Here is a 20,642-nt window from a genome sequence, read left to right as displayed (position 1 = left end):
TAACATTTTAAAGTTGCTACTGAGTTGTTTTCATCTCATGGTAAGCACTCATTTATATATAAGATTATTAAAAGTAGAGATATTCCTTTCTCTGTAACAACAAATTGGAAATAGCCTGAAAATACATAAAAGAGGAATACATTGAAAAGTCTTTTGTTTTTTGTTAAAAAATATTTTCTATGAAAATTGTCTTCTTGGCTATGGAACTTAATATTTAATCTTTATCCAACACTAACTTAGGGATTTATAAAAAAGAACTCATTCACTTGAAAACTTATTGATTTTATCCACAACAGGAAAAATATATGCATGAAACATAAAAATAAAACTATACAAATGTTACTGTAACAAGAGTATATTTGGAAATGGCATAGGTCTTCTCCAGTCTACTGACAGGTGTTTGATGATGAGTGGGCAGCCTTTGAGTTTATGATTCTTCCTCCGGGTATTAGAAACAATGATGATGGGAAAAAATGCAAGTTCTGAAGGCTACTTTGTTCTACTGGGTTTTTCTCATTGGCCTCATCTGGAAGTAGTTCTCTTTGTGCTTATCTTGATGTTCTACTTGATGACATTGATAGGCAACCTTTTTATTATTGTCTTGTCATACCTGGATGCCCATCTCCACACTCCCATGTACTTCTTCCTCTCAAACCTCTCTTTTCTGGATCTCTGCTACACCACCAGCTCCATCCCTCAGTTGCTGGTCAATCTCTGGGGCCCAGAAAAGACCATCTCTTATGCCGGTTGCATGACTCAACTTTACTTTGCCCTCGCACTGGGAACCACAGAGTGTGTCCTCCTGGTGGTCATGTCCTATGACCGTTATGCAGCTGTCTGTAGACCCCTGCATTACACTGTGATCATGAACCCTCGTTTCTGCCACCTGTTGGCTGTGGCTTCCTGGGTCAGTGGCTTTACCAACTCAGCACTTCATTCTTCCTTTACCTTCTGGGTCCCCCTCTGTGGACATCGCCAAGTGGACCATTTCTTCTGTGAAGTTCCAGCACTGCTGCGATTATCGTGTGTTGATACCCGTGCTAATGAGCTGACCCTCCTGATCACGAGCTCCATTTTTGTTCTCATACCACTCATCCTCATTCTCAGTTCTTATGGCGCCATTGCCTGGGCTGTGCTGAGGATGCAGTCATCAGCTGGACTTCAGAGAGTCTTTGGGACATGTGGAGCCCATCTTATGGTTGTGTCCCTCTTTTTCATTCCAGCCATGTGCATATATCTGCAGCCACCATCAGAAAGTTCTCAAGATCAAGGCAAGTTCATTGCCCTCTTTTATACTGTTGTCACACCTAGCCTCAACCCTCTAATCTACACTCTCAGAAACAAAGATGTACGAGAAGCAGCAAGGAGACAAGTGGGTCTAGATTGGGAGATATGAGAGAGAGATCACAATTTTTGTGCTGCAACTTTCGTTCAGAGTCTGATCCATCTTGGAGGGTGTTTCCCTGCTTCTTTGATACTTATTTTAGTCTAAAACCCAGCCTTAAACTTGGGTTGTTTTTATTGGCTAATTCTGAAATATTATCTAGAGATAAATTTTTGATTTGTAACACTTCATTTTTAATAATTCCATATTTAGTGTCCATAGAAATTAGAAACTGTTTTTTTTTTAACTTTATTCATTTGGAGAGAGACAGAAATCACAAGAGGGGGAGGGAGAGAGAGAATCCCTAGCAGGCTTCACAGAGCACAGAGCCTGATGTGGGGGTGGAACTCATGAAACCATGAGATCATAACCTGAGCTAAAATCAAGAGTTGAATGCTTAACCAACTGAGCCACCCAGTCACATCCTAGGGGCTGTGTTTTAAAAATAATATGCTAAGGTGTGCCTGGATCACTCATGTTGATTAAATGTTGGAATCTTGACTTTGGCTCAGGTCATAATCTCATGGTTTGTGAATTCAAGCCCCGCATCTGGGTCTGTGCCAACAGCATGGAGCCTGCTTAGGATTCTTTCTCCCTGTCTGTCCTCCACTGGCTCTTTCTTTCTCCATAAATAAATAAATGAAAACTTCTAAAATAAATAAAACAAAAATAATATGCTAAATTATGGACTGAGCATTAGTATTTACAAAAAGATGGGGGCACTATTGCAAAGACATAGATGAATGGAGTTTTTGGTCATTGACAGGCATTCAATTTAGTTAAATGGTAAAATGATGTATGACACTTCTTTGGTTTAAGCATACTTTTTTCAAGATACTATATTATATGAGTGTTTTATTCTATGGGTCTATATGCTTGTCACATTGAACAGCATAAAGAAATATCTGTTCAAAATGGTTCATTTGTTCACCCATCCAATTATGCATCTACTCATTCATTTATTCATTTACTTCAATACCTAAATATCTTCTAGATGTCAGATTTTGCTAAAATAGGTGAATAAAACTCTTTTTGCCTGAGTTGAACTCATTTTCTGGTGGGGGAAATAACAATGTAAGGTAAAAAATGAAGTATCTTGATTTGAATTAATGTGTCACTGGGAACAGTGCTAATAATTTATGGTAGCTTTTTAAATTTAAAACAAGGGACACCTGGGGGGCTCAGTTGGTTAAGTGTCCAACTCTGGCACAGGTCATGAACTCACAATTTATGAGTTTGAGCCCGACATTGGACTCTCTGCTCTCAGTTCAGAGCCAACTTTGGATCCTTGGTCTCTCTATTTCTCCCCCTCCCCCACTGTCTCTGTTAAAAATATTAAAATAAATAAATAAATAAATAAATAAATAAATAAATAAATAAATAAAATTTAAAACAAAGAGTTTGGCCATGAATCTTGAACAATAAACGCCTATTCTTAATTCCTGTAGGAGGATGATACTATTCAAGAAAACCAAACAAAACAGAATATGTGTTTAATTTGTTTTAATTGGGCTTTATTAATGACATACTGAAGGTACATCAAAACTTTTCTTTTTAAACATCATTATTCCTTGTTGACTAGAATTATTTTTTAATGTTAAAAAGAAACTTGGCCAATATCCTTTAATTTATCACTCTTAATGGTAGATAATAATACTGATGAGTCATGAGTGGGAGACACTCTTAAGTAATACAGTACCAGTAGACTTCTCTTCATTTTCTACTTGTAAAGACACTTGAAAATGTATACCTTTGTTAGAATAACTTTTAAAATTGTGATTTATAGACTGCCAGCTAATGGGAATTCATAAATGGAACAACTAGGTGAAGTAATATTAGAACATTTAATATCTGAAGCAGATAGAACTAGGCTCTGAAAAAATAATATGATTCAACCAAGGGATGTCTTAATTATCTGAACAAATTATTGATTAAAAGAATTGATTGGTGCATGCTAATTTTGCTTTTAAAACTTAATTTAATATGAATATTTGTCATTAGCATGGATACTACAAAAATAAACATACATATTTTTCAATTACTTAGTATTAATATATGATACTTTTCTTGTAATGACTTGATGTATTACATATATCACTCCCCCACCATCACTTGAAATAAACTTACTTTGCATATTCTATTTCATATTGGAAGACATGTTCAGTTGAAGTAAGTCAGCTTATATACAGGGACAGTGGGGACAATTTATTTTAAGGTGGTCTCTTAGATACTCATCAGTCAGAGAAAGGCAAACATCATAGGATTTCACTCATATGTGGAATTTAAGAAACAAAACAGATGAACATTGGTGAAGGGAAGGAAAAATAAGATAAAAGCAGAAAGGGAGGCAAACCATAAGAGACTCTTAAATACAGAGAACAAACTGAGGGTTGCTGGAGGAAGGTGGGTGGGGTATGGGCTAAGTGGGTGATGGGCATTAAGGAGTTCACTTGTTTGGATGAGCACTGGGTGTTATAGGTAGGGGATGAGTCACTAAACTTTATTCCTGAAATTATTATTATACTAAATGTTAACTACCTTGCATTTAAATAAATAAATTTCAAAAGAAGAAAAAAAGAAACTCATTACTTTTATAGCTATAATTCAGATGTTAAAGTTGTAGTTTATCACCTCTTTTAAGATCTAGATGTAATTGATCTAGATCTTATTAAGTGAATTATAAAACTAAGAAAATAAAGTGCAGGATCTCCCCTAAGTTCCTGAATGCATTACCATTACGTGGTCTTCTGTGCTTGGACCCTTTCTGTGTATTTTGTTTTCTTCTTCCATCCTCTTTTTAATCTCTTACTAGACATGAACACTGATAGAAGGTAGAATCCCATGAACCCATCCACAACAAGGCTCATGCATGTAACAGAATTTTTATTAAATAATAATTTTAATATTAAGTCATGTGATGGGATCTCTTCACTTATCACACAAACTTTATAAAATATGAAAACATGGACTCCTCCTGCCTCCCTGGAAATATTACCATTTGGAATACCTCATGTAGCGCTCCAGCCTTTCTTTTATTAAAAAAATGTTTAGTTACTTATTTTCAAAGACAGCATGAAAAGGGCATAGACAGAGAGAAAGACAGAGAGAGATAGAATTGCAAGCAGCTCCACAGTGTCAGTGCAGAGCCTGAGGTGAATTCATGAAACCACGAGATCATGACCTGAGCTAAAACAAGGAGTTGGACGCTCAGCTCACTGAGCCACCCAGGCTCCCCCACTCTGGCCTTTCAACAGATAAATGGCTGTCTTTTTCAGGTCTGTTGAAGTATAACTTACATACAATAAAATCCATCCATTTAAATGTACAGTTCAATGAGTTTTGACAAACGTATAATTATGTAAATATCACACAATGAAGACACAGAACGTTTCCATGACTCCCGAAAGAACACTGTGCTCTTTTGCAATTAATTCTCTTCATCCATCTACAGCCTTAAGCAGCGATCAGTTTTCTTTCACTATAGTTTTGATTTTTTTTTTTAGAATGTCATATAAATGTAATGATACAGTGTGTAATCTTTGAGTTTGGCTTCTTTCACTTGGCATGATGTCTTTGAAATTTATGCATGTGTCAGTAGCTCCTTCCTTTTAAGTGATGGCTAGAATTCCATTGTATGAATAATGCACATTATATCCATTTATCTGATAATAGTCTTTTGGGAGTACTTTTTGGCTAATATGAGTAATACTATTATGAAAACTAGTAGACAAGTGTTTGTGTGGGCACGTAATTTTCATTTAACGTGGGTAAGTGCATAGTAGAATTGATGGATCGTGTCCTTAGTATACGTTCACATTTATTAGAAACTGTCAGAATGTTTTCACAGTGTCTGTACCATGATCACTGCAAAGAGTAGTATATGTGAGTTCCGACTGCCCACATCCTGTGTAACACTTCGTATTGTCAATCTTTATTCTTTTAGCTTTTCTAGTAGGTTTATAGTTGTATCTCATTGTGTTTTTGTTTTTGTTTTTGTTTTTTTAAATTAAAGCATAATGAACATACAATATTATATTAGTTTCAGGTGTACATCATAATGATTCAACAATTCTATACATTATTCAATGCTCATTAAGATGTGTAGTCATCATCTGTCACCAAACAATGTTATTACAATCTTATTGACCATATTTCTTATGCTGTACTTTTTATATCCATGGCTTATTTATTTTATAACTGGAAGTTTGTGCCTCTTAATCTTTTTTTATCTATTTCATCCATCCCCACCTACCTCCCCCCTGACAACAACTAGTTTGTCCTCTGTATTTAAGAGTGTGTTTGTACGGTTTCTCTCTTTCTTCTTTAGTTTGTTCATTTGTTTTGTCTCTTAGTATCTACATGTGAGTGAAATTGAATGGTATTTGTCTTTGTCTGACTTATTTCAGTTAGCATAATACTCTCTAGGTCCATCCACGTTATCATAAATGACAGTTTCATTCTTTCTTTTAATGGTATTTTCATTCTTTTTCATGGCTGAGCAATTTCCCGTAACTATACGTGGCATATCTATATCTATATCATCTACATCTATATCTAATCTATATCTATCTATATCTATATCTATATCTATATCTATATCTATATCTATATCTATATCTATATCTAATCTATATCTATATCTATCTATATATCTATATCTACATCATCTATATCTATATATCTAATCTATCTATACCATCTAAATCTATCATCTATCTATCTATATCTAATCTTTCTATACCAAACACATCATACATCTATTGATGGATACTTTAGTTGCTTTCTTACTTTGGCTACTGTAAATAATGCTGCTGTAAACACAGGGTTATGTATATATCTTTTTGATTTAGTGTTTTTATTTTCTTTGGGTGAATACCCAGTGGAATTACTGGATCATGTGGTAAGTCTATTTTTTAAGGAAACTCCATAGGGTTTTCCACAGTGGCTGTGCCAGTTTGCATTCTGACCTACAGTGCACGAGGTTCCTTTCTTTTGTGTTTTTATTTGCATTTCCTTGAGGACTGGGGATGTTCACTAACCTTTTTTGTACTTGATATATCTTATTTTGTGAAGTTTTAATTAAAATATTTTACCCTTTTGTATGGGGTCATTCACCTTCTTTATTGAGTTTTTAAATGATATATATTCTTGACTCAAGTCCTTTGTCAGATGTTTTGTAAGTATATTCTTCTAGGCTATGGTATGACTTTTATAATCGTGTGTTTCAAAGGGTAAGTTTCTAACCTTAGTGAAATACAATGTGTTATTTCTACAAAGAAGCCTGTTGGCATTTTGATCTGGATTGCATTGCATTTATAGACCAATTTGGGAACAATTGACATCTTGGCAATATTAGATCTTCTGATTCGTGAACAAGGCTTATATCTCCAATTATTTACATCTTAATTTCTCTCAGAATCATTTGAATTTTGTATTGTAAAGATCTTGCACAAATCTTGCAAATTCATCCCTGTTTTTGGATGCCAATGTATCCAAATATCATTGTGAATGGCATGGAAATAAAATTGAGTATCTCATTTTGTTTAATATTTTTATTTTTTTTTCTTTCAAGATTTTATTTAAATTCAAGTTAGTTTACATAGAGTGTAGTATTGGTTTCAAAGGTAGAATTTAGTGATTAATCACTTACATATAACACCCAGTGCTCATCACAACAGGTACCCTCCCTAATGCCCATCATCCATTTAGCCCATTCCCACTTCCCCTCACCTCCAGCAACCCTCAGTATGTTTGCTACAGTTAAGAATCCTTTAATGTTTGCCTCCCTTTCTGTTTTTATGTTATTTTATTTTTATCCCTCACCATATGATAATCGTTTTGTTTCTTATATTTCGCATATGGGTAACATCATATATTATTGGTCTTATTTGACTGACTTATTTTGCTTAGTATAATACACAGTAGTGTATTATGTCATTGCAAATGGCAAGATTTCATTCTTTTTAATGGCCGAGTGATATTCCCTTGTATATATATACACCAGTTCTTTATCCATTCATCACTCAGTGCACATTTGGGGTCTTTTCAAAATTTGGCTATTGTTGGGGTGCCTGGGTGGCTCAGTCAGTTAAGCGTCTAACTTTAGCTCAGGCCATGATCTCACAGTCTGTTAGTTTGAGTCCCACATTGGGCTCTGTGCTGACAGCTCAGAGCCTTGAACCTGCTTCAGATTCTATGTCTCCCTCTCTCTGCTTCTCCCCTACTCATGCTCTGTCTCTCTCTCAAAAATAAATAAATATTAAAAATTTTTAATAAAAAAATGTTGGCTATTGTTGACATAGTTCTACTATAAATGTTGGGGTGCATGTGCCCCTTCAAATCTGTATTTCTGTATCTTTGGATAAATACTTAGTTTTGCAATGGCTGGGTCATAGGGTAGTTCTATCTTTAACTTTCTGAGGAATCTCTATACTGTTTTCCAGAATGGCTGCATCAGTTTGCATTACCACCAACAGTGTAAGAGGGTTTCCCTTTTCTCTACATCCTTGCCAACATCTGTTGTTTACTGAATTGTTAATTTTAGTCATTCTGAAAGGTGTGAGGTGCTATCTCATTGTGGATTTTATTTGTATTTCCCTGATGATGAGTGATGTTGAGAAGTTTTTCATGTGTTTGTTGGCCATTTGGATGTCTTCTTTGAAAAATTGTCCAATCATGTCTTCTGCCTATTTCTTAACTAGGTTGTTTGTTTTTTAGGTGTTGAGTTTGAGATTCTTTATATTTGGATATTTGGATATTTGGATATTTGGATAGCCCTTCATCCTATGTCATTTGCGAACATCTTCTCCCATTCCTTTGGTTGCCTTTTAGTTTTGCTGATTGTTTCCTTTACTGTGAAGATTTTTGTCTTGATGAGGTTTCGATAGTTCATTTTTGCTTTTGTTTTTTCTAACACGTCTAATAAGACGTTGCTATGGCCAAGGTCAAAGATGTTACTGCCTGAGTTCTTCTCTTAAATGTTGGTGGTTTTCAGTCTCACATTTAGGTCTTTCCTCCACTTTGAATTTATTTTTGTGTATGGTGTAAGAAAGCGGTTCAGGTACATTCTTCTGCATGTTGCTGTCCAGATTTATCAACACCACTTGTTGAAGAGACTGTCTTTTTTCCACTGAGTACTGTTTCCTGTTTTGTCAAAGATTAGTTTACCATATAGTTATGGATCCACTTCTAGGTTCTCTATTCTGTTCCATTGATCAATGTGTTGTTTTTTTTTTTGTTTTGTTTTGTTTTGGTGTCAGTACCATACTGCCTTAATGACTACAGCTTTATAATACAGCTTGAAGTCCAGAATTGTGATGCCTCCCACTTTGCTTTTCTTTTTCAACATTACTTTGGCTATTCTGGGTGTTTTGTGGTTCGATACACATTTTAAATTAGATTGTTCTCACTCTGTAAAGAATATTGGTGTTACTTTGATAAGGATTGCATTGAATGTGTAGATTGCTTTGGGTAATATAGACATATAACATATCTGTGATATCTTTGGTTAGGTTTATTCCTAGGGATTTTATGATTTTTGGTGCAATTCTAAATGTGATTTATTCCTTGATTTCTCTTTCTGCTGCTTCATTATTGGTATACAGAAATGAAACTGATTTCTGTATGTTGATTTTATATCCTGTGATTTTGCTGAATTCATGTATCATTTCTAGCATTGTTTTGGTAGAGTCTTTCAGGTTTTCCACGTAGAATATCATGTCATCTGCAAAGAGAAAGTTTGACTCCCTCCTCGACTATTTGGATGCCTTTTATTTCTTTGTGTTGTCTAATTGCTGAGGTGAAGACTTCCAGTAGTATGTTGAACAACAGTGGTTAGAATGGACATCCCTGTCATGTTCTTGACCTTAGGAGAAAAGCTCTCAGTTTCCCCCCACTGAGGATGATATTAGCTGTGGGTGTTTCATATATGGCTTTTATGATGTTCAGGCACGTTCCTTATATCCCTACTTACTTAGTGTTTTTAACAAGAAAGGATGTTCTACTTTGTCAAATGCTTTTTATGCATCTATTGAGAGCATCATATGGATTTTATCCTTTCTTTTATTAATGTGGCATTTTACCTTTATTGATTTGCAGATATTGTACCTCCCCTGCACCCCAGAATAAATCCCACTTGATCATGGTAAATAATTCTTTTAATGTACATTTGATGTACTTTAATGTAAGGTTCTTTTATGTAGATTTTCTAGAATCTTGTTTAAAATTTTTGCTTTGATGATCATTAGGGATATTGGTATATATTTCTGGTTTTTAGTAGGGTCTTTGTTTTGGGAATCAAGGTACTGCTGGCCTCATAGAATGAGTTTTGAAGTTTTCCTTACATTTCTTTTTTTTAACAGTTTCTGAAGAATAAGCAGTAACTCTTGTTTAAAGGTTTGGTAGAATTCCCTGGGAAGCCATCTGGCCCTGGACTTTTGTTTTTGGGAGATTTTGTTTAGTGATTCAATGTCTTTGATGGTTATGAGTGTTCAAATTTTCTGTCTTCCTCTTCCAGTTTTGTAGTGTTTATGTTCTAGGAATTTATCTATTTATTCCATATTGCCCACTTTTTTGGCGTGTAACTGCTTATAATATTCCTGTTGTTTGTATTTGTGGTGTTGGTTGTTATTTCTCCTCTTTTATATGGGATTTTATTTAGGTCTTTCTTTTTTCTTTTTGATAAGGCTGGGGTTTGTAAATTATTTTAAGTCTTTTAACAAACTAGTTCCTCATTTATTGATCTGTTCCACTGTTTTTTTCTTAAAGTTGCATATCACTTATTTCTGTTCTAATCTCTACTATTTCCATTTCTGCTGGTTTTGGGCTTTATTTGCTGTTATTTTTCCAGATCCTGTAGGTGTGAGGTTAGGTTGTGTATTTGAGACATTTCTTCCTTCTTTAGGAAAGCCTGGATTGGTATATATTTCCCTCTTATGACCACCTTTGCTGCATCCCAAAGGTTTTGGACTGTTGTGTTTTTATATTCATTTGCTTCCATGTATGTTTAAATTTCTGGTTAACCCATTCAGTCTTTAATAGAATGTTCTTTAAACTCTATGTTTTTGTGGTTCACTTCAAATTTCATAGCATTGTGATCTGAAAATAAGCATGGTATGATTTGAATCTTTTTGTGTGTGTTGATGGCTGACTGTGACTCAGTATGTGATCTATTCTGGAGAATGTTCCATGGGCACTAGACAAGAATGTGTATTCTTCTGCTTTAGGATGAAATGTTCTGAATATATCTGTTAAGTCCATCTGGTCCAGGGTGTCATTCAGAGCCATTGTTTCCTTGTTGATTTTCTCCTTCAGTTATCTGTCCATTGTTGTAACTGGGGTGTTAAAGTTCCCTACTATTATAGTATTATTATCAATGAATTTCTTTAAGCATGTTATTAATTGATTTATATGTTTTCCTGCTCTCAAGTTAGGCACATAAATATTTACAATTTTTAGATATTCTTGTAGAATAGACCCATTAATTATCATAGAGTTCACTTGTTCATCTCTTAATACAGTCTTTGATTGTCTGATATAAGCATGACTACTCCAACTTTCTTTTGGTGTCCATTAGCATGATAAATTGTTCTCTAACCCCTCACTTTCGATGTCGAGGTATCTTTGAATATAACATGAATCTCTTAGAAACAGCATATGAATCAGTCTTTTTTTAAAAAAAATCCATGGTGATACCCTATGTCTTTAGATTGGAGCATTGAGTCCATTTACATTTAGTGTAATTATTGATATGAATTTAGTGCCATTGTATTACCAGTAAAGTAGCTCTTCCTGTAGATTGTCTGTTCCTTTCTATATTGTTGCTCTAGGTCTCTGTTTCCTGCTCAAAGATTCCCCTTAAATAATCCTTGCAGATATGGTTTAGAGTTCATGAACTCCTTTAGTTTTTCTTGTCTTGGAAACTCTATCTCTCCATCTCTTCTGAGTGACAGCTTTGCTAGATAAAGAATTTTTGGTGGCATATTTTTTTTCCTGTTTAGCATGTTGAATATACCGTGCCACTCACTTCCGGTGTGCCAAGTTTCTGTGGACAGGTCTGCTACTAACCTTATGTCTCCACCCTTGTAGGTTAAGGACCTTTTGTCCCTAGCTGCTTCCAGAATTCTCTGTTTATATTTGCATTTATCAAATTTCACTATGAAATATCTTGATGTTGATCTGTTTTTGTTTTTTTTTATTTTGAGGGGAGTTCTCTGTGCCTCTTGAACTTGAATGTTTGTTTCCTTCCCCATATTAGGGATGTTCTCAGCTATAATTTGTTCAGATAAGACTTCTGCCCCTTTTTCCTGCTCTTCTTATTCTGGGACTGCTATGATATGGATATAATTGTGTTTCATGAAATCATTGAATTTTCTAAGTCTATATTTGTGTTTAATAGTTCTTTTCCCTCTTATATTTCAGCTTTAGTATTTTCCATAACGTTATCTTCTGTCATCTATTTGTTCCTGTACTTCTTCCATCCTCATTGTGATTACATCCCATCAGTTTTGCATCTCTGTTATAGCTTTTTGGGGAGCCTATTTTTCAGGTGTTTTATCTCTGCAGCAATGGCTTCTCTGGTGTCTTCTATGCCTTTTGCAGTCCCAGCTAGTGTTCTTATTACTATTGTTCTAAATTCTTGTTCAGATATATTGCATATATCTGTTTTGAGCAAATCCCTGGCTGTGGTTTCTTTTTTATCTCTTTTTTGGGGAGAATTACCCTGTCTTGTCATTTTGTCTAGATTTCTGTCTTTTGCATGTTATGAAAGATTGTTATGTTTCCTGCACCTGAGAGTAATGCTATATTAAGAAGGGGTCATACAGTGTTCAGAGCCTGGCACTTCAGGAAGTGTTTCTGGTGTATGTTGTGTGCACTCTTCTATTGTGATTGCCTGCTCTTTCCCCCAGGTCAGTTCTATGCAGGTTTCCTCCTTGCTTGCAGTGGGGAGTGTGTGGGTCTTCAATTAGTTATGCTTTGATTTGTTTGTTAAAATAAGCCTAGTTTTAAAAAGTCCTTTTCAAAAAAAAAAAAAGAGAGAGAGAGAGAGAAAGGGAGAAAGAACAAAAAAAAATCCCACACTGACAAAAAACTAAACTTGATTCTGAATGAAAAGAAAGAATAAAATAGAAAAGAAATAAAAGAAAAGAAGAAAAAAGGAAAGACTAGTCCTATTTACACCAGAACTGAAGCTGACAATTTGGAACACTGCATGATCTGTAGACTTGGTGCATGTGGAGATGGGGGGCTTGTGTTGGTCCTCTGGAGGTAGAGGCCCACTGTGCTGACTCACAGTCAGGTCTTCCCTAGTAAAGATGCTCTTTCAAGGCACAGTGGGATGCTGTATGTTGGAAGTGTCTCCAGCCTCAACTGAAGGTACTGTGTTGCTCACTTAATCCTGGCTGTTCTGTTGTGTGAGGGGAAGATGGTGTCACCCTGCTCTCTTGTTCCTGGGAGGGGAGCTTGCACCCACTGATGTTCAGGGAATCCTCACAGACCAGTGAACTATCTCCCCTCTGTGTCTCAGGCTTCCATAAGATCCCTGCCCTCAACCTTTCTCTGCCTAGAATATCAACATGCTTAGCACCATAGCTGTTCTGTGTTTTATTGCTGATATTCAAACCTCCAAATTATAAAGGACCTAGCAAGTCACAGGCCTGCTCCATTACTCCAGAGGAGAGGCTTGCATTGCTGTTCCTGGTGCTTCCTGTCCCTGAAAAGCAGTCACAGGGCCATGCAGGGGCCTGGAGTTTATGGTGAAGCACAGCAAAAAGTTGTAACGAGGTTATATGCTTTCTGCATGTGCTTCTGTCTCCTGCTGTTGAACAACTGCTCAGAGGTGCCATAGAGGTTTTTTTGTTGTTGCAGAGGCAATATAACCTCTTCCAAATGCATAGCAGGAAGCAGAACCATTCTTTCCCAGTGCAACCCAGGGGATCCACACACCATGCTGTCCACTGTCCACCTCCAGGCCTCTACCCTCCTCCCCAGGAGCACAGCTGCTCACCCAGAATGACTGGCGAATGGTGCAGACCTCAAAAATCTTCCAAATTCAGCTCCACTATTTGCAAAAACTTGCCATAGTCAGTTTCTCTCAAGTCCCCAATCAATGGTTTTGGGGGAGTGCTTTTCTTGCAGGAACCTAAGACATTGCTCTCTCTCCCCCTCTTTCCTTCTCCTCTTCGAGAAAAGGGCTCCCTCCCTTCCATGGCACCACAGCTTTTTTCTCCCCCAACTCTGCACTTTGCACTATACCTGCCTCATTTTCTCCCTCTAGTTATGCAGATTGTTCTCTTAATCTTTTCATCAATTTCCTAGTTTTAAAAATGATTTGATGTTGATCTGTCTGTGTTGGAGAGATGAGGCAAGCCCAGGATCCCCCTACAGCTCCACCATTTTAACTCCTTCTCCAGAATTGAGTTTTTTTTTATTTGACATTGTATCCTATGACTGTGATAAATTCAAATATTATTTTTGGTAGCTTTTACATAGACCACTTAGTATGTTTTAAGTACATGATCATGTCATCCACAAATAGAGACTTTTATTTCCACCTCTCCAATTGCTATGCCTATTCCTTTATCTTTCCGTGTCACCACCTATGAACTCTAGGTTACTAACAAGTGGAAGAACTGGGAGTAGAAATTCTTGCCTTGTTTCAATCTTTTTAAATGAAATTTATTGTCAAACTGGTTTCCATACAACACCCAGTGCTCATCCCAACAAGTACCCTCCTCAATGCCCATCACCCACTTTTCCCTCTCTCCCACCCCCCCATCAACCCTCAGTTTATTCTCATTTTTAAGAGTCTCTTATGGTTTGGCTCCCTCCATCTCTAACTTTTTTTTCCCCTTCCCCTCCCCCATGGTCTTCTGTTAAGTTTCTCAGGATCCACATATGAGTGAAAACATATAGTATCTGTCTTTCTCTGCCTGACTTATTTCACTTAGCATACACTCTCCCATTCCATCCACACATTGCTACAAAAGGCTAGATTTCATTCTTTCTCATTGCCACATAGTATTTCATTGTATATATAAACCACAACTTCTTTATCCATTCATCAGTTGAAGGACATTTAGGCTCTTCCCATAATTTGGCTATTGTTGAAAGTGCTGCCTTGTTTGAAATCTTAAGGGGAAAGTATTTACTCTTTTACCAATAATGATGTTATTAGCTGTGTTTTATTGATGTCCTCTATCAGGTTCAGAAAACTTCTTTCTGTTCTTGATTTGCTGAGAGTGTTTACCATGAAAGTGTGAGATTTTTTTTTCCACTGATTTTTCTGTATTTCCTGATGTGGTCTTGTGTTTTTTTTCTTCATTATTATATCAAATGGTGAATTTCACAATTGATTTTGACATATTAAGCTAACTTTGTCTCCTGGGAAAAAATCCAAGTTGATCTGGCCTGCCAGGTTTCTGTGGATAGGTCTGCTGCAAACTTGATCTGTCTTCCCTTGTAGGTTAAGGACTTTTTTTCCCTTGATGCTTTCATGATCCTTTCCTTGCCTGAGTATTTTGTGTTTTTGACTATGATATGCCTTGTTGATGGTCATTTTTTGTTGAATCTAATGGGAGTCCTCTTGCTTCCTGGATTTTGATGTCTGTGTCTTCCCCCAGGTTAGGAAAGTTTTCTGCTATGATTTGCTCACATAACCCTTCTACCCCTTTTTCTCTCTTCATCATCATCTGGGACCCCTATGATTCTGATGTTGTTTCTTTTTAGTGAATCACTGATTTATCTAATTCTTAAATTGTGCTCTTTTGCCTTAGTCTCCCTCTTTTTTTTCTGCTTCCTTATTCTCCATAAGTTTGTCCTCTATATCACTGATTCCCTCTGTCTCATCCATCCTTGCCACCGTGGCATCCATTTGAGATGCAGCTCAGTTATAGCATTTTTCATTTCATCCTGACTAGCTTTTACTTCTTTTATCTCCACAGAAAAGGATTCTAATCTATTATTGACTCCAGCCAGTATTCTTATTATAGTGAGTCTAAATTCTGGTTCAACATCTTGCTTGTATCTGTGTTGGTTAAGCCCCTGGCTATTGTTCCTTCCTCCACTTACTTTTGGGGTGAATTATTTTGTTTCATCATTCAAGGGAGAAAAGGAATTAATGAGGTAAAATTTTTTAATTAAAAAATTAAAAATTAAAAACAACACACACACACACACACACACATACACACACACAAATCATATAAATGATGCTGGATCCTACATGTATTTTGGTCTGGCTGTTGAAAGAGGCTTGATTAGAGAAAAAAAAGGGGGGGGGAATCATTTGAAAATTTGAAAAAATGAATACACTGAAATAGTATAGAATGAAATGATGGAAGTGAAATAGAATTTGAAAAAAATTACAAAAAAGTCTAAAATATAGTAGAAAAAATTAAAGAAAAATATATTTTTTTAAATATATAATATTTTATTTTATTTATTTTTTTTTGTGCATCTTTTTATTTTTTTTATTTATTTATTTATTTTTTTTTATTTTTTTATTTTTTAATATATGAAATTTACTGTCAAATTGGTTTCCATACAACACCCAGTGCTCATCCCAAAAGGTGCCCTCCTCAATACCCATCACCCACCCTGCCCTCCCTCCCACCCTGCCCTCCCTCCCACCCCCCATCAACCCTCAGTTTGTTCTCAGTTTTTAACAGTCTCTAATGCTTTGGCTCTCTCCCACTCTAACCTCTTTTTTTTTTTTTTTCCTTCCCCTCCCCCATGGGTTTCTGTTATGTTTCTCAGGATCCACATAAGAGTGAAACCATATGGTATCTGTCTTTCTCTGTATGGCTTATTTCACTTAGCATCACACTCTCCAGTTCCATCCATGTTGCTACAAAAGGCCATATTTCATTTTTTCTCATTGCCACGTAGTATTCCATTGTGTATATAAACCACAATTTCTTTATCCATTCATCAGTTGATGGACATTTAGGCTCTTTCCATAATTTGGCTATTGTTGAGAGTGCTGCTATAAACATTGGGGTACAGGTGCCCCTATGCATCAGTACTCCTGTATCCCTTGGATAAATTCCTAGCAGTGCTATTGCTGGGTCATAGGGTAGGTCTATTTTTAATTTTCTGAGGAACCTCCATACTGTTTTCCAGAGCGGCTGCACCAATTTGCATTCCCACCAACAGTGCAAGAGGGTTCCTGTTTCTCCACATCCTCTCCAGCATCTATAGTCTCCTGATTTGTTCATTTTGGCCACTCTGACTGGCGTGAGGTGGTATCTGAGTGTGGTTTTGATTTGTATTTCCCTGATAAGGAGCGACGTTGAACATCTTTTCATGTGCCTGTTGGCCATCCGGATGTCTTCTTTAGAGAAGTGTCTATTCATGTTTTCTGCCCATTTCTTCACTGGGTTATTTGTTTTTCGGGTGTGGAGTTTGATGAGCTCTTTATAGATTTTGGATACTAGCCCTTTGTCCGATGTGTCATTTGCAAATATCTTTTCCCATTCCGTTGGTTGCCTTTTAGTTTTGTTGGTTGTTTCCTTTGCTGTGCAGAAGCTTTTTATCTTCATAAGGTCCCAGTAATTCACTTTTGCTTTTAATTCCCTTGCCTTTGGGGATGTGCCGAGTAAGATATTGCTACGGCTGAGGTCAGAGAGGTCTTTTCCTGCTTTCTCCTCTAAGGTTTTGATGGTTTCCTGTCTCACATTCAGGTCCTTTATCCATTTTGAGTTTATTTTTGTGAATGGTGTGAGAAAGTGGTCTAGTTTCAACCTTCTGCATGTTGCTGTCCAGTTCTCCCAGCACCATTTGTTAAAGAGACTGTCTTTTTTCCATTGGATGTTCTTTCCTGCTTTGTCAAAGATGAGTTGGCCATACGTTTGTGGGTCTAGTTCTGGGGTTTCTATTCTATTCCATTGGTCTATGTGTCTGTTTTTATGCCAATACCATGCTGTCTTGATGATGACAGCTTTGTAGTAGAGGCTAAAGTCTGGGATTGTGATGCCTCCTGCTTTGGTCTTCTTCTTCAAAATTACTTTGGCTATTCGGGGCCTTTTGTGGTTCCATATGAATTTTAGGATTGCTTGTTCTAGTTTCGAGAAGAATGCTGGCGCAATTTTGATTGGGATTGCATTGAATGTGTAGATAGCTTTGGGTAGTATTGACATTTTGACAATATTTATTCTTCCAATCCATGAGCAAGGAAAAATATTTTTAATAAAAATTGAAAATAAAAATAAATTTTTCTCTTTCTGTATACAAGAAAAATGAAAAAAGTGAAAAAGAGGAAAAAGAAAAAGAAATAGAAATAGAACAGATGGACCAGTGAACAGACTGAAATACAACTGAAATTACTTCGTTTTCCCCTAGAAGTCTAACTATGAAGTACTTTATAGTTTGTAAACTAAGTAGGCAGACAGATTTGTGTTCCTGAAGAGTGAGGTTGGCCCAGTTGAGTGGGGCTTAGTGTAACGGCTCTGTTCTCCCGTAGATAGTGCTGCTTAGCTTACTCAGGTGGATTGTTGTGGTGCCTACGAGCATCTATGCACATGTGTGGGAGAGGCGACAATGGCGTCACCCAGCTACCCAGTCTCTAGTATTGGAACTCTGTTCTCCAAGATCAGCAATCGCACATCCGTCCTTTGTCTTCAGCCTGTGTACACTCCCTATTTTTTCACTGTCCGTGACCAAGCCCCAGGCAGCACCTCCCTCCTGAGTTTTATCTCAGATGCCGCTGTTTTTTCCAACCCCTTATTTCTGAGGGACTGTGGCTTTGACTCGTTCTGCCCCTCTGTGGGAGGGTCTCACTGAGCAATGGACAGGTGCTCACTGCACCCAGGAATGTTCACAGAACCAAGCTGCTGCTGATGCCCAGAGACTGCCTCTGGGTGCCAGCCCACCTCAGAAAAGGTTTACATGATGTGTAGCAGCAGTGTTTCAAGGATTATGGAAAATCACAATGCACATCTGGAACAAGGCTTCACCCTTAACATTCTTGTTCCAGCAACAGCGAATGTAGTTGTTCTCTGAGGTCTGCTGGGACCTTTGCCTGTAGGTGGCCACACAGCCTCTACCAGATGTCCTAACAGCAGGGAACCACCTCTCCCAGTGTGGCCTGAAGACCCCCAGACTTCGCTCTGCTCCTGGAGATTCACCCTGCTTCATACCTGCTCACTGCCAGGTATCGAGCTGTGGAGATTCAGACTCTGTGCTCCTTCTGTTTATAGAGTCATAATGGAATTTAAACCCTCTCCTTTCTCCTTTCTCCCTTTTTAGTTCAGTCCCTGAAGCTATTTCCACTTTTCCACTATCCCTCCAGCTGCTTGTGGGGGGGGGGTTGATTTTCCCATACTCTCCCCCCTGTCTGCGTCCTTTCTGTGCAAGCAAAAACAGCTCCCTGCCCTCTATGGCTTCTCTCTTCCCCAGTTCGTCTCTCTGCACTATGCACTGGCTGAGTTCTGTGGTTCAGGTTGTGCAGATTGTGTTAATCCTCAAATCATAATTCAGCTATTGTTGAAAGTGCTGCTATAAAGAAGGGGGTACAAGTGCCCCTATGCATCAGCACTCCTATATCCTTTGGGTAAATTCCTAGCAGTGCTATTGCTGGGTCATAGGGTAGATCTATTTTTAATTTTTTGAGGAACCTCCACACTGTTTTCCAGAGTGGCTGTACCAGTTTTCATTCCCACCAACAGTTCTTTTTTATCCACATTCTTGCCAACACTCGTCTCTTGTGTTCATTTTAGCCATTCTGAAAGGTGTGAGGTGATATCTCAATGTAGTTTGGATTTCATTTTCTTGATGATGAGTGATGTTGAGCATCTCTTCATGTGTCTGTCACTCATCTGTATTTCTTCTTTGGAGAAATGTCTGTTCATGACTTCTGCTCATTTCCTAATTAGATTATTTGTTTTTTGGGGTATTGAGTTCTATAAGTTCTTTATTTATTTTGGATAATAACCCTTTATCAGATATATCATATGCAAATATCTTCTCCCATTCTGTAGGTTGCCTTTTAGTTTTAGTTGTTTATTTCACTGTGCAGAAGATTTTTATTTTGATGTAGTCCCAAAGTTTAATTTTGCTTTTATTTCTCTTACCTCAGGAGGCATGTCTAGAAAAATATGGATACTGCTGATGTCAGAAAAATTACTTCCTGTGCTCTCTTCTAGGACTTTTATGGATTCATGTCCCACATTTAGGTCTGTCATTCGTTTTGAGTTTATTTTGTGTATGGTGAGACAAAGTGGTCCAGTGTCATTTTTTTTTTTAAGCAGCTGCCCGGTTTTGCCAACACCATTTGTTGAAGAGACTGTATTTTTCCTATTGGATATTCTTTCCTGATTTGTAAAGATTAGTTGACCATGCATTTGTGGGTTTATTTCTGGGATTTCTATTCTGTTCCATTGATCTATGTGTCTATTTTTGTACTGGTACCATACTGTTTTGATCACTATAGCTTTGTAATATAACTTGAAATCTAGAATTGGGATATTTCCTCCATTGCTTTTCTGTTTCAAGATTTATTTGTCTGTTTGGGATCTTTTGTCATTCCTTATAAATCTTAGGATTACAGGGACACCTGGTTGGCTCAGTCAGTTAAGTGCCTGACTTGGGCTCAAGTCATGATCTCATGGTTAGAGTGAGCCCCACGTTGAGCTCCGTGCTGACAGTTCAGAGCCTGAAGCCTGATTTGGATTCTATGTCTTCCTTTCTCTCTATCTCTCACCTCCTCCCATTGTCTCTTTCTCTCTCAAAAATAAATGTTAAAAAAAATTTAGGATTGTTTGTTCTAGTTCTCTGAAAAATACTGTTAGTATTTTGATAGGTATTCTATTAAATGTGTAGAGTGTTTGGGATGGTATACATATTTTAGCAATATTTTTTCTTCCAATTCATGAACATGGGATGTCTTCCCATTTCTTTGTGTCATCTTCAATTTCTTACATTAGGGTCTTATAGTTTTCAGCCTACATATCTTTCACCTTCCTGATTAGGTTTATTCCTAGGTGTCTTATTATTTTTGGTGAAACTATAAGTGGGGTTGGTTGCTTCATTTCTTTTTCTGCTGTATTGTGGCTTTATTTTCATTTCCCTGATGATGAGTGAGGTTGAGAATCTTTTCATGTGTCTGTTGGTCATCTGTATGTCTTCTTTGGAGAAATGTCTGTTCGTGCCTTCTGTCCATCTTAAAACTTGGATTATTTAATTTGGGGTGTTAAAGTGGAAAAGTTCTTTATATATTTTGTATACTAATCCTTTATCAGATAGGTTATTTACAAACAACTTC

General features: G+C 36.9%; 1 protein-coding gene across 1 annotated transcript; it reads left to right on the top strand.

Annotated features, from left to right (window-relative positions):
- The first annotated feature begins 457 nt into the window (after nt 1-457).
- On the top strand, nt 458-1,396 carry LOC102963202 (olfactory receptor 2J3-like). The gene has a single exon (XM_007085936.1). It carries the CDS (start codon nt 458-460, stop codon nt 1,394-1,396), a length of 939 nt encoding a protein of 312 aa, XP_007085998.1.
- The last annotated feature ends 19,246 nt before the right edge of the window (nt 1,397-20,642 follow it).

Source organism: Panthera tigris, chromosome B2 (genome assembly GCF_018350195.1).
Source record: "Panthera tigris isolate Pti1 chromosome B2, P.tigris_Pti1_mat1.1, whole genome shotgun sequence".
NCBI classification, from domain to species: domain Eukaryota; kingdom Metazoa; phylum Chordata; class Mammalia; order Carnivora; family Felidae; genus Panthera; species Panthera tigris.
The sequence above is the reverse complement of the archived record's forward strand: the minus strand, read 5'-3'. Positions and strand labels throughout refer to the sequence as shown.